This window comes from Monomorium pharaonis, chromosome 1 (genome assembly GCF_013373865.1).
Source record: "Monomorium pharaonis isolate MP-MQ-018 chromosome 1, ASM1337386v2, whole genome shotgun sequence".
NCBI classification, from domain to species: domain Eukaryota; kingdom Metazoa; phylum Arthropoda; class Insecta; order Hymenoptera; family Formicidae; genus Monomorium; species Monomorium pharaonis.
In genome coordinates this window covers 35,112,401-35,128,110 of record NC_050467.1, presented here as the reverse complement: position 1 = coordinate 35,128,110, position 15,710 = coordinate 35,112,401, and the positions used below count along the sequence as shown (strand labels likewise).

At 30.5% G+C, this 15,710-nt stretch overlaps 1 protein-coding gene across 1 annotated transcript in view; it reads right to left on the bottom strand.

The window, feature by feature from the left end:
* The window catches only part of LOC105839215 (protein SPT2 homolog), a 51,656-nt gene that overhangs the window by 25,415 nt on the left and 10,531 nt on the right, over positions 1-15,710 (bottom strand). Inside the window, 2 exon segments of the mRNA XM_036284153.1 lie at positions 3,157-3,286; positions 9,761-9,910. Of these exon segments, the coding sequence (XP_036140046.1) occupies positions 3,157-3,286; positions 9,761-9,910 (280 nt within the window).

The following is a 15,710-nucleotide window of genomic DNA, read 5'->3' as shown; positions in this document are numbered from 1 at the left end:
GATACAGCGTTCGTAATTACGATTTTCTCGCGGACGCTTGAGTAGTTCCAATTATCCTTTTACCCAGTAACACGTGACATGATAATATATCGATAGAATAAGTTTTATCCAAATCGATTATTATCACACTCCTGTGTCTCTTTGTTAGTAGAAAATATAGTGTAATTAATATAGTGTAATTACGATGTTCTCGCAAACGGTTAAGTTCCGATTATTCTTTTACCTAGTAACATAATTTGATTGACATAATATATCGATAGAATAAGTTTCATCAAAATCGATCATCATCACACCGTGACCTTCCCTTGTAAGATAAAGGGTATATAAGGACGGTCACAATCTAATAGAGCTTAGTATCGGAGTTCCTAGCCCTGATGATACAAATTGCAACGTTTGCGAAACGGCGCATGCAACACTGTACCAAGACGCGGCGTGCGTCTAGAAGTCCTTTCTATTAAAAACAACTTACAAGTTTACTTAAAATGTCTAAAACTACAAGAATCATTCAGACTAGGATTATCTAAATTACAAAATACAAATTCGTTATTAATTTTATCGATATTTTTTATTAACTCTAAAACAATATACCTATTTTTTCCACCTCAAACGTCATACTGTGTTAAAAATGTACCCCATTCCTTCCTAAACGTTCTTCATTGAACAGATAAATTAAAATCAATATTGTGCTATATGAATCGCTCCGCCTTTTCATGACAAAGACAAGAGTAGATAATCAATAATATTAATTAACATTAAACACATTAACCCTTTCATGTCTTTTTGTGCTTACTGTTTTCTTCTAATTGACATGTTACTGTAAGTTTTTGAGATCGCTCTTTGCAAATTTGCAGTTAAAACTTCAAATTATAAAATTTTATCTGCAAACTTTTTTATTAAAAAATTTTTTTTAATTAAAAAATTTTAAAAATTCTACGAAATAAAAATAAAAGTAAAGATCTAATAACAAAACCTCGCAAACACAAAAATTCTGATTTTAATGAAACTTGGCATGAAATGTAGAGATGGTAAATACATGAATTTAGAAATTTTTCGTTTAGGCTTATAAACAGTTTAAAGGATTGAAACTACCCTTCAAAGATAAAGACATTTTTGCTTTTTCTCGATATATTTCATAAATCAAACAAGATATCAAAAGATGTTTTATACAAAAGTTTTACAGTATAAATATCTATATTTAACTATGCTATTTATTAAAAAAAAAATTTTTTTTTTCAAAAAAAATTTTCTTTAAAAAATAAATAGCATAGTTAAACAGAAGTATTTATGCTGTAAAACTTATGTATAAAACATCTTTTGATATTTTGTTTAGTTTACAAGATACATCGAAAAAAGACAAAAACCCCCAACTTTTAAAGGGTGGTTTCAACCCTTTAAACCGTTTATAAGCTCAAGCAAAAATTTCTAAATTTATGTATTTACCCTATCTACATTTATGCCAAGTTTTATTAAAATCAGAATTTTCGGGTTCGCGAAATTTCCTTGTTAGTTTTTTTTTTCTTGTCGCGGCTTTCCCGCAAGGGACAGTATATACAGAATACAAAACTAATATGGTGACCATAAAAATGGAATATATATATATATATATAAAATATTGGTTTCGCATTCTGTATACATATATACACATGTATATACGGGTGTCTCATATGTGGTATGAAAGTCTTCATGGGAAGATAGACAAGATCAAGGTGGACATAAAAGCCTACCACAGTTGTTGATTATTTCCAATGATAGTCGAGATATTAATTTTTCAAATTACGCGAATGAGAGCACACGCGTGCCGAGGGAAGGACTCGAGCCGCTAGAGCCATAGCACGGCCCACCATGTCAAGCATTGGCTGCCGGTGGCGGAGGGAGGGGGAGGAAGGAGAAGCGCGCCGCTACCTGTGTCTCGCCGCGGTTCTCCTCCTTCCCCCTCGCCGCCGGCAGCCAATGCTTGACACAGTGGGCCGTGCTATGGCTCGAGCGGCTCGAGTCCTTCCCTCGGTGCGCAGAGCGCGCTCTCATTCGCGTAATTTGAAAAATTAATATCTCAGCTTTCATTGGAGATGTCCAAAAATCAAGATATTTTAATATTAAATTTTGGTCGCCATATTAGATCTGCCATTTTGAGATTTTTAGATATGATCAAATACTACTGAAGAGACATGATATACATTACTTCGAGAATTAAAAATAATTATTTACTTGAATTCTATGAAATAATAAAAAGTTAAAATTTTGAGGTGTTTGATACTTCAGTCGCCATTTTAAATCGGCCATAATAAATTAAAAAATTTTGAATGCACATTCTTGAAGTACAAATTTATTATTAAGGCCACCAATTAAGCACTTCTGGAAGTATCACAAAAACGTTTTCAAACGTAAAATTAATGTTTTTCATTAAAAAATACTAATTTTTTTCAGTAGTTTTTCCGTTCGAGGCGCCATATTAGATTTTCTTGTTAACAAAATAAAATTCCGACAACGGCATCTTGAAAAACAATCCCAAAACCTATTGTATTCTTACCAAAAAATTTTACCATTACCTCAATAAGAAATTGTATTCTTATTAAAATATTCTACTATTTTATGCTTAAAAACTGACGTTAAACACAAAGAAAATAAAATAACCATTTGGGCGTTAATGGGTTAATTCAAATTAAAATATTTTTCTTTTATTCCAATAATTGGAGCAATTATTAAAATATAAGCAATCAAGTATAATATCCAAACCCGCGTACAAACTCAATAAAATATAAATTAATTCACATTTCCTAATTATAAAATCATCCTTAGCATATCGATGCAAATTTGCGTATAAACTTCACAACCTTTTCAAAACCGAATTTCCAATAATTCTTCCAAACCATTATCCAATTCTTCCTCTCTCGAGTAATCTTAAATTTGCACAACTCCATTCCTTGAGTAAAGTGCTTAAATGCATTAATTCAAAAATAAGAAAATTATCATCAAGATTACGACGTAACAGCATCTCGTGATTCACCAACTATTTCTTCTTATAAAAAAAAAACTTAAACTTAGAACAAAATTTTGATAAGGAAAAAAATCACGTTTCAAAATTGATTCAAAGATGTTAAGGACAAACTACAATTTGTTTTCAAAGTTACTCTTATGTAAAGTTATATATAATATTACCTGCAATAGTAATAGCCGTGTTTTCACTATCAATGGCATCCTCAATCACCGACTTGTTCGCCGCTTTACACACTTTTAAGTGTTTATTTATCCGATTCTGTGTCTTCTGGTCTCGTAAGGCCAAAAGATTCTGAAAAAAAAAAAAATAATAATAATAAATGTAATTTAAACCTAGCTTAGAAACTAAAACGCTTTCTTATTTCGTAGAACGAGATAAAGAATAAATACAAAAAAGATGTTAAAGCTGTCTAAATCTTGACCTGCCCAAGGCGCCAAAGAGTATTTTGCAATATTGTTAGTTATATATAGCCTATCATCCTGTGTCTGTAAAGTCCATTGTTACACCAATCTTTTTAACGCACCTTTTGTTATAAGAAATGTATTTAATATATATTTCCATTTTCAGTAAAATTGTTTAATATAACCTGTTATCAATATGCGTAATATGTTAAATATTATAATACTCCGCAAGTAAATTGCAATTACTAGTAATAAACTATACAATAGAAATTTTAACTGTTTAAGATTTAAGCAGATATATGTCAAACACATTCGTATTTCTTATGATAAGAAATAAGGACATTAAAAAGATCGGTGTAGCAACGTTACAGGATGATGGGCAAAATACAGTTATGTAATTGCAAGAATAAGGAGTTCTTAAATGCCTCCACTCCATAAGCATATAATTTATTAAAGGCCTTGTAAATAAAATACTGTTTTCGAGCGACGGTAAAAGCAAGATACAAATACAAATAAACCAAATACAAAAATTTTTAGTATAATACAATACAATAATAAAATTAAGTATAATACAATAATAAAAAAATGCACACGCTAAATTTTTGCTTCACTATTATCCTTTTATTCGCTTTAAATTCTTTTTTTTTTCTTAATTTTAAATTTTGTTGCATATAATTTTTCAAGAATTGCACTATAACGTATTTGATTATGCAAAAAATTTTGAAACACTATATTACAGAATCATTAAATACAACTATTAAATATAACTTTTTAATATAAAAAAGTAATAATATAAAATACAAATTTTCTAGTCTATATAAATATTTATTCCAAATTTTTACATATTTTCTCCTATCATTTTTATATTAAAAAAAAAGAACTTTTTGTTCTTATTTAAAAAATAATTTTGTTGTGATGTAATTTCATATATTTTATAGTATCAAATTAAAATAGCTATTGCATAAACATATGTCACAAATAATTATTGAATGTTGATGATGTGTTAAGGTTGTATAAAATTATTGTTATTACGTTAAATGATTGTTATTATGTTCTTCAGGATAAAATAAATGTCACTTTCCTTTCTTAAATAATAATCCTCTAATACATTTTCACGTTACACTAGCAGACCAAAAATGGCCTTTATCTTTTTAACATCCTCTGTAGCATAAACATAATTATATACGACAAGCAAATAGAAAATTGAATTTGTAGACAGTAAATTGTTAATTTGTAGTACAAAGAGTCCATATTTAATGATTTAAAATTTAAATCCAATTCACATTCGCAATGCGTACCACGAGGTTGAGACTATTCTTTAATCCCTTAAGAACCTATGACAAAGATCTTTGTCATTTAGGACTTGACCTAAAAAACCAGAAAAAGGCAAATTTTTGCCATGAAACATTTTATTATGCTCAAGTGGGAGTAGCTCACTTGGACACAGTGCAGATGGACACGTTGCAAATGGACACAAACTAATGTACACGGATGGACACGGTTTATTTGAACACAAGAATTTTGTACACCGCAAAGTTGTACACCGTAAAGTTATACACCGTACATTTCTATACCCTTCTGTTTAGGACATCCCTACCGACAGGGTGGGTGCGGGAGAAGGGCTTTCGGTGTGTGTGTGAGCGTGCGTGCGTGCGTGCGTGCGTGCGTGCGTGCGTGCGTGCGTGCGTGCGTGCGTGCGTGCGTGCGTGCGTGCGTGCGTGCGTGCGTGCGTGCGTGTGTGTGTGTGCGCGTGCGTGCGTGCGTGCGTGCGTGCGTGTGTGTGAGTGTGTGTACGGTCACGGTTACGGTGTACAACTTTACAGTGTACAACTTTGCGGTGTACAACTTCACAGTGTACACCTTGCGGTGTACAAGTTTACGGTGTAGAAATGTACAGTGTACATTATTTTGTGTCCATTTGCACTGTGTCCAAATGAAGGCCACTCGCTCAAGTTTAGTCACACTCCAAATAACGAACAAGGGTTTTTTCAGATGTTTTAAAGCTCGCTGAACACAGTCAGTTTTTCAATTTTTAACATCCTAAACAAAATACGGTAGTTCAAAAAATAATCTTTTTTCAATTTTCCATTAATTTTTGCCATGAAGCATATAACCATTTTGAGGCCCAAAAAATCTGAAAATAACCATTTCCAATGTTTTTTGTACTAGTGATATCAAGATTTCAAAATTTAAAATGACTGATCCAATATCGCGACATAAAAATTATTTTTAAAAAAACCGCAAACTATATCTTTACGTTGATAATTTTTAAAGAGAATTTACAATAATAAACATGCTGAAATGTTTTCATCTTTAACATTTGCTAGTACACTTATTAAAAATGTACGTCTCCGGCAGAGTTACAAACTAATTTAATTATCTATTAATAATTAATAATTAAATTAAAATTTTTTAATTAAATTTATTTTAATTGACAATAAAATTTAATTTTTAATTACAACAAAATTTAATTAAGAATTAAAATTTTATTTTAAATTAGAACAATATTTAATTAAGAATTAAAATTTAATTCGCTATTAAATTTCATTTAATGAAGAATTAAAATTCAATTCTCAATTAAAATTTATTTAAGAATTAAAATTTAATTTTTAATTACAACAAAATTTTACATAATTAAAATTTAATTTTCAATTACAACAAAATTTATGGAGAATTAAAATTTAATTTTTAATTAGAACAATATTTAATTAAGAATTAAAATTTAATTCGCTATTAAATTTCATTTAATTAAGAATTAAAATTCAATTCTCAATTAAAATTTATTTAAGAATTAAAATTTAATTTTTAATTACAACAAAATTTTACAGAATTAAAATTTAATTTTCAATTACGACAAAATTTAATTGAGAATTAAAATTTAATTTTTAATTAAATTAGATATAATTAAGAATTAAACTTGAGAATTAAATTTTAATTTTTAATTAAAATAAAAATAATTGAGAATTAAAACTTAATTCTCAATTACAATAAATTTTATTAAAAATTATAATTTAATTCTCAGCTGAAATAATTGATCATTAAAGTATAATTCTTAGTTAAATAAAATTCAGTTGATAATTAAATTCTGACTCTTAATAAAATTATATCTTTCAAGGAATTAAATTTTAATTTTCAATGTAATTAAATCAGACAAAGAATTAGATTATAATTTTCTTTTCCGAATAGCCAATGACGGTATCTAAATGGTACCCTCACGGATTTTTCATTTCCAAGTGTAAAAAAGGTCAACAGCCTTTTCTACATGTTTCGGCTAGCTGATGATATATTTGTGTAACGCACTTAAAGTGGTAAAGTTTTTTCATCAATGTTATTATTGTCAATATTAGGTTAAATGGTAGAAATACTGACATAACCGTCCCGCGACGCACCACTGTACTTACTTTTGACCAGAAAAAAAATTGCTTCCCTTTTAACGATTTATTTAGTTTTGTTAGTAAAAAATCATTAAGTTTAGTAAAAATAAATGTTGCAAAAAAATGGGTTAATTTTATTTAATTAAAAAATTACATTTTAATGATCAATTAAATTTATTTCAGTTGACAATTAAATTTTAAATTCTCAATTAAATTTATTGTAATTTAAAATTAAGATTTAATTCTCAATTATATTTATTTTAATTAAATATTAAATTTTAATTCGAGGGAGAGAAATGGCGTCGGTAAGAACGGGCGTGAATTTGGAAGCTCCGAAGTAAGGAATAGTGAAGTAATAATGGAGGTGAGAGGGAGAGTAGGAAAGTGGAAATCCGGGTAAAAGAGGACGAGTAGTGGTCGGGCGATTGGAGGGAAGCAAGAGGCAATAAAGGAAAGATATGAAAAGATATTGTGGTGGAGTTTTGGAGATGAGAGAAACGAATGTGGAATGAAGCAGCCGTAGAGAAGAAGAGGACAGTGAAAGGGCGTTGAGAAGAAAGGAAAAGTCGGTTGGCAGGAGAGGAAGACGGAAACAAGGAAGATGACGAGGAGATGAGAGATGGCGCGGATGGAGAAGATGGTGGAAAATGGGTTGGCAGGAGTGAGGCGGCAGACGGTAGCGTGCTTTGGGAACGCAGATTCGCACAGCATGTGGTCCGTCGAAAGGAGAAGATAGCCGACGCAGAGACAGTAATAGCAGAGTGAGAGAAAGCAGATGAGGTGAAAATAGAAGCAGAGATGAAATTTAATAATGAGGAGGAGAAGAGAACGGGATAATGAAGAAGACGGAAGAGGACAGAGTGAGAGAAGAAAGTGCGGTAGAGAGGAGGATGGAAGAGAATTAAGAAAACAGTGAAAATGTCAAAAGAATTGAAAGAGGTTAGGAAAAGATTTAGAAGTCTGGAGGCGAGGCTGGAGAGGTGGGAGACGGAAGAAGAGGACTGAGATCCAGACGAGGAAGAAAAAAGGGGAAGTAAGATATGGAGAAGCGGCCAGGGAGAATGAAGAGGAAGCAGAAAGGAAGAAAAAGAAGAAAAAGGTCGGATGGCGACAAGCGGGAGAAGAGGCGGAAAGGGAACAAGGAGCAAAGAAGGTCGGAGAAGAGAGAGAGCGGAGTGGAGGGACGATGGAGACTGGTGGTGGGGAGAGAGTAGAGACAAGGAGGAGAAGAAGAGGATGGAGGAGAGAGCGGAGAGGGTAGAAGAGGCAAAGGATGAGAGAGGAAATGCTGAATTAGAAGAGAGGAGGAAGACAGGAAGAGACGGCAAGGAAGAGGGAGAAAGTGACAGGGAGGAGGAGGGAGAAGAGAAGGATAGGCAGATTGCAAGAAGGAAAATAAGAGTTGTTTTTGGTTATAGGTAGAAGGAGTTAAAAGGAGGTGATAATAAAAAACGGAAACTGGAGAGAGGAGAGACAGAAGGTAGAAGAGGAGGCAGAGAATGACGGTAGGAGGCAGAAGAATTGGAGTTCGGGAGGGGACAGTCAGATGGAATGAGAGGGGAGCAGAGAGGAATTAACTGGGAAGCGGCAGTAAGGGCGTTTGGAGGAGGAATCGGGAGGAGATGGGGGAAATGGAGAAGAGGGAAGAGAAGGATAAGAAAGGGGGAGAAGGAAAAAGAGGTGTAGAAGAGCCGTGGAGGGGAGGAGGGGTATAAATCTGTAAGACTGCACAATGGCCAGGTCGGTAGGAAGGGATTAGACATGTAAGATATTTAAATAAGACAATGATAGGGAAGAAGTTGGGGGACAGGTGGACTTCCGCTTCGTTTACAATTGTGATTGTCTTGTTATTGTATATTTCGTTTCCTGTATTGTATTATATATTATATATTTTATATATTTTATATTTTTATATGTACGGCTGATATGTAGAGGAGTAAGAATGTAAGGATAAGAAGTGCAAGAGGTTTGGTAAACCCTTTAAAACACCCTGGTAACCCCGAAAGAAAAACCAGAATAAACTTCTATTCTATTCTATTAAATTTTAATTCTTAATTAAATTTGTTGTAATCAAAAATTAAATTTTAATTCTTAAATAAAATTTAATTGAAAATTAAATTTTACTTCTTAATTAAATAAAATTTAATTGAGACTTGAATTGTAATATTAAATTAAATTTTGTTAAAAATTAAATTTTAATTCTTAAATAAAATTTAAATGGGAATTAAATCTTAATTCTAAATTGAATTTTGCTATAATTAAAAATTAAATTTTAATTCTTATTTAAATAAGATTTAATTAAGAATTAAATTTTAATTTTTAATTAAATAAATTTAAAATAAAAAAATTAAAAGATTTTAATTTTCAATTAAATTTTTTTGTAATTAATAATTAAATTTTAATTTTTAATTAAATTTTGTTGTAATTGAAAATTAAATTTTAATTCTCAATTAAATGCAATTTAATTTAAAATTAACTTTTAATTCTTCAATTTCAATGTAATTAATTGAAAGATTTAATTAATTATTTGTAACTTTGGTCTCCAAGATGCACCCCCTACATAAATAGTTCAACTATTTTGTAGGAAATTGCCAATAGGATTTAGCCAGCAGGTGACAGCCAATATTTAATACATTGGGCCGTACTATGACCCGGACAGCTAAGCAGTATTTTTTCTTACTAGCTGATATTTTTCTTAATACAAATATTATCGCGATCAACTCGCCATATAGTACATAAGATCCACCATTTTGAATTCCGCAATTTTTACATGAAATTCGTAATTAGCACCCTCGAAAACATCCACATATGAATTTTTAATAGAATCCGATACATATTCATTTTAGATCCTTTGGGTCATTTCATAAATTTGGCTCGGTCCTTAAAGAGTTAATTAGTTATGTTCATATAAAGATCTAAATTCTCCTATTATAAATTATTTACATATACTAATTCACGATTATTTTTTATTAGATTGTTTTCAACCTCACCTCTTTTTTCCTTTTTTCTTCTAAAGCTTTCTGCTTCTCTTCTTCCTCCTTCCGAGCTAAAAATTTCTTGATATTATCAGAAAGAGTTTTGGATTGCTTAGATTGTTTCTTCAATGGCGTGAACTTTGTCTGGTAACACGGAACGGTCTGCTAAAAAATAAATAACTTTTTAAAATAAATCACACTGCAGCATTGTGTGTCACACAGATTATAAATATTGTATAATATAATAAAAAAATTAATATATTATAAATTAATGTACACTGGCACACAAAAAAACGAAACAAAATTTTTGACCGATTTTTAGGCAATATTCAAAGTGATGCAACTTTGCGAAAAATCATCCAAATTACATGTACTTTTTTTTTAATTAAAGGGCAAAGACTCTACTTTGAGAATCCCTACGCGAAAGTTTGATTTGTTAAGTGCGAACCTTTTGTATCGCATGAAAACCAAACATGTGTTTTTTAATTGAAAAAAGTAAAAGTTTAGCATTTTGCATAAGTTTCTCGTTAAAATCTTGCTAATATTAATTCGGATTCTGAAAGTTCATTCTTTTCTAAGCAATTTCAAAAAAAAAACATGTCGATACGATGTTTTTTGTTGATTGCACGCTAGTTTGAAATTTGCACTGCATTTTAGCGAATAAATACGGTATTTTTTGAATATCATGAATTTTGAGTATCAATATGATATTGCACATTAATTTTATTCGTATTTAACTCAATCATACCGCCGTCATCAAAGTGACCCGATCTGCACCACATGGAGAATGATGATCGGATTTTGTATGTAGCCCTGAAAAGGCTGATTTTTTAAAATAAAATTTGAACTTTTACTTTTTATGTATGAGTATGTGTATATGTATGTTTATGTGTATGCGTCAGTTTATGAGTATAGATGAATGTGATCTTCTGTTGACTTCAGTGAAATTGGTGCGTCAGCTATCCGTTATATTTAGATCAGTAAGTACAAATTTCCACCAATGAATTTTAGAGCCACATGATGTACAGTGTAATTTCAAAAATTAATAAAATAAACATAATGCATGAAATTACAATCGCATAATAAAATAAACAAACTTGTTTTAAGCTAGCTTCAGTGACAATTTTTTACAATGTGGAAATATCCTAGTAGCGTGAATAATTTACGTAGTCCCTGAAACTGTTCGCTACTGTCCATCGATTCAATAATTGGATGGAAAAAGTTCCAGGTCAGTTTTGTTAAAATATTATCTTTTTTGACTTTATAATTATTGCTTATTAATCATGTTACATTTTAATGACATTCACTATTGTTTTATATTATTTTTATTCAACATTGTGGAACCTTGTGAACTCTTGTTGAAACTTAAGTCTTCCATCCAGCTACTGAATCAATGGACAGTAGCAAATAGTTTCATGAAGTACATAAAATATCGTACTAATATAAATAGGTAATTAGATTGCGTTCGGAAACATCACCTGAGTACTCTCGGGTATCATTTTATCCTTACTTCACATTCGATAAATAACGAAACAAATTAACAGGATAAAATGATACATACACTCAAATGATGTTTCCGAACGCAACCTAGTTACATATTTACATTAGTAAGATATTTCCACATTATAAAAAATTGTCAGTAAATATGGCTTAAAATCAAAGGTATATTAAGCCGGCTGAGCCATATCATTAGAAAACATCAACTTCTACATCGGAATTATTTGGTAATTATTTTTTGCTACAAAATTTTTTTGCTCTAGCCAAAAAAAATTACCGATAGCTAAATAACTTAATATTAAACCACCTAACCAGTACAAAAAACTTATATACACTAAACAAATTTAAAGAAACGGGAGTCAGGAAGCACAGGTAAAAAAGAGAGTGGAGACAGCGGCAGTAACGAATCAGATATGAGAAATAGGAAAGAGAAGATTTGGTAAGGACTGGGCAAAAAGAATCTGATTATTCGACAAATTGGTATGAACGGTGGCGGGATATGGAGTAGAGATTTGGGAGTAAAAAAACAGAAGGTGGAGAGAATGCAGGAAAGATACTTAAGATGGCTTTTGGGCGTAAAAAGAAAAACATCAGGATATCTAGTGAAGGAGGACCTGCAAAGGGAGAAAATGCGGGAAGAGCAGAATTGGAAGAAAAGCTTTGGGATTTAAGGAACGATTGATAGAAGGAAAAAAGAGCCCTGGCACAAAAGTGCATGCTGGAAATAAACGAAAGAGTGGAAAGAAACAAAAGGTTGTCGGATTGGGAGAAAGAAAGGAAACAATTTCTAGAAAATGTGGAGATGGAGATAGAAGGGGATAAAAAAACGGAAGGGAGGATGAATCTAGAAAACTGGGAAGAGAGGAAAAACAATAGGCAGAGAAAAGGAGAGATGAAATAGAATAGAGAAGAAAAAATTTAACAGATTTTACAAATCGATAAAAAAAAAATTTCAAAATTTTTCTTAAAATCTCAATAACTCGGTCAAAAAAAATCGTACAGCAATGAACAACCACTCAAAATAAAGGGAAAAGATTCCGCTCTAAGATGCAAGTAACAAAAATACTCTATGATTTTTTTCACGCGAGATGCAGCGCAGCAAATTCGCATAAAAAATTTTCATTTTAACGGGTCAAGCTTTATCATTGTGCCACGCTGTTGAAAAGAAAGATAACTAAAATCGCCAAAAAGCGTTTAAAAGAAGTTTCAAGCTTTAAAACGCTTTTTGAATTTTGTTTCTACGATGATTTTTTGCTGAGTTCCAGCGGTTTAAAAATAGCCTAAATTTTCGGTATACAAAAAGTGTTCCCTATTTTTTTTAGTAATGTATATCTTAAAAACAAGCCAAAATATTTGTTTAACTTATTATGTAATCGTAATTTCACACATTACATTTGTTTTTATATTAATTAGCGCAAAAAGTACCGCGCTGACTTCTGTAACTCTTTTATATTTCTTTGTATTGATGTTAATTACTTTTTTAAATAAACTTTTAAACTACAGGATAAAAAAATGTTTAGAGTTAAGGGGTAACACTATTCTTGAGCCAAACCTTAAATAATTACCTAAATTCGAGAATTTTTTATGAACAAATAGCTTCATTGAAAAAAAAATAAACATAAATATAAATATAAACTTTTTTATTAAATATAAACATATTAAACTTAAACAATTTTTATTTATTTATAATTGTTTAAAATGGCGACGTACTGGCACACTCCCGCAAACACACTTTTTTCAAAACATTTTGCGTGCAAAATTTCTCTACGATTGTTTACTCTAAGATAAAAATTCAAAAACTCATTTTCTACATTGATTGAAGTTACAAAGTATGTAGCTGTTTTAAATAATATTTTTCTAAAAATGACAACCATTTTTAGAAAAAAGTACATTTTTATGGTCAAAAATTAAATAAACAAATTATTGCAAAAAGAATTTTTAATGATTCACAAAAAATCCTATGTACGTTGTGTAATAAATAAAAAAAGATCATGTTAAAATTTTAAGTCAATCAGACAAAAATTGTAAGAATAGCGTTGCACGCAAATTAGAAAACGTGTTTGCCGAAGTGTGGCAGTATGGCGTCATTTTAAACAATTATAAATAAATAAAATTTTTTTTAATAACTTGTGTATAATAAAATGGTTTATATTTGTTTTTTCAATAAAGCTATTCATTTACTCATAAAAAATTCCCAAAATTAGGTAATCATTTTAGGGCCTCAAGAGTGGTGTTATCTCTTTAATGGTAAGCTAGTAAATACTAAAACAGTATAAACAGAAATTAAATTTTAAAAAATTTAACTTTTTAAATTTTATTTTAATTTAATGAACTAATTCAGGAAGAATTCTTATCAGTCATAACTGGATAATTGATGCTAATATTTCTATTATTTTATATACATTTTTAATTCATTAATTCTACACGGGCTTTGTAAACTTGGCATTTAATATGCAATGATCTTTTTTTAAAATGTTTTCGAAAGATTTTCGTATGTAGTTAAATGTAGTAATATTAATTTTGTTTGTAGTAGCGCAGAAAAAAAATGGAGATTTAAAAAAATGTCATCCATCAACTTTAAAATCAATTAATTTTAACGATTGTTTCTTATAAAAAACTATTTTTAGTAGATTGTAGTACAATTATTTCCGTTTTTAGTTGCGTCATTTACGAAATATAATTATTTAGATAATTACCAAAAAATTCTTTTAATTTTCAAGATATCTCAAATTCGTTTGCAGGGTTTAATTCAAAATCGTTTTTAGTTGTTTGTAATGCTTTTACTTTCGTTTGTAGTTGCACCGTTGTTTAAATAATTATTTAAACAATCGCACTATAGGTAAATATGGTTAATTTTTAAGGTATCTTAACCCATTACTTCCCAAGCGGACATTTTATAGTCGATTGGTTTTCGGCTTAGAAAAGTGATGAGATCACATGAAAACCTAAAACAAAATATGCTCTTCTACGTAAAAAGAGTTGCTCTTTCAGATTCCGGGGTCAAATTTTCAAAATTTTATACTAGAAATTAAATATGGCGGCTCAAAGTTGATATAAATTTTTTCATCGACTATTGACTTTTTATAGTAGAAAATTTCGAAAAATTTTGTCCATGACTGTTGTAAACAATTGAATTGGCGGAGTTTGCCTCTTTAAAGTATAAACTATGATTATTAATTGATTTTTTAAGTAGTTCAAGTAGTTCAAGATGGTGGATGCATTATAGCGTCCAAATACATAGAAATCATATTTTATTGTGATATATGTGTGTGAGTAGTCATTTCTTACGTTTCCAAGGTCGCTGAGTACAAATCTTTGATCAATTAGTCATTTTTCAAAATGACGAATACAGTATGATGTCTACATGCCACGAAATTCTTTATTAAAAACTATGCGTCCGAGTACTCATTTTATATATTGTAAATCAGGGCGGAAGTGTAGAAAACGTACATACATTTTTTGTAATATTTGCCAAAAAAGCATATGCAATGAATGTTTTGAAGATATTTGTGAAATCGCTGAGAACAAGATTAGCGCCCAAGGTGAGAGAGTCTACTCCCTAGCTACTCAAAATAGACGAAAGTACCGCCAGCATCAGCATTATCCAATGCGCACCGCGAGAAGGTTGCTGGTCGGACTTAGCGCATCATGTTGACCATGAAAAAGGCCATTTGCGAACTATGTGTGAGGGTACTCATTTTATATGCTTCTGAGGTATTTTAAAATGTTTGAGGAAGAGTAGCTTTAATTATGTAATGAATTATGGAAATCTTCAAAACATTCATTGCATATGCTTTTTTGGCAAATATTACAAAAAATGTATGTACGTTTTCTACACTCCCGCCCTGATTTACAAATTTGTTGAGAATTTCTCCTGGTTTTCTCATGAGTTCCATGGAAATCCTGGAAACATTTTTCGCAAAACTGATTTTTGCATTCAAAATAGAAATAAGAAGTTTTTACTGAACAAATTTTGCACAATCTACGTCGATTCGGGACTTTTATTCTCAAATGATTTGATAATTTTCGTGTATTCTGACGCCATATTGTATCCGCCATTTTGAAAAATGACTAATTGACCAAAGATTCGTACTCAGCGACCTCGAAAACGTGAGAAATGACTGCTCATTCACATATATAACAATAAAATATAATTTTCATGTATTTAGACGCCATACTGCATCCACCATCTTGAACTACTTGAACTACTTAAAAAATCAATTAATAATCATAATTTATACTTTAAAGAGGCAAACTCCGTCACTTTAATCGTTTACAACAGTCATGGACAAAATTTTTCGAAGTTTTCTACTATAAAAAGTCAATAGTCGATGAAAAAATTTATATCAACTTTGAGTCGCCATATTTAATTTCCAATAAAAAATTTTGAAATTTTGACCCCGGAATCTGAAAGAGCAACTCTTTTTACTCACGTAGAAGAGCATATTTTGTTTTAAGTTTTCATGTG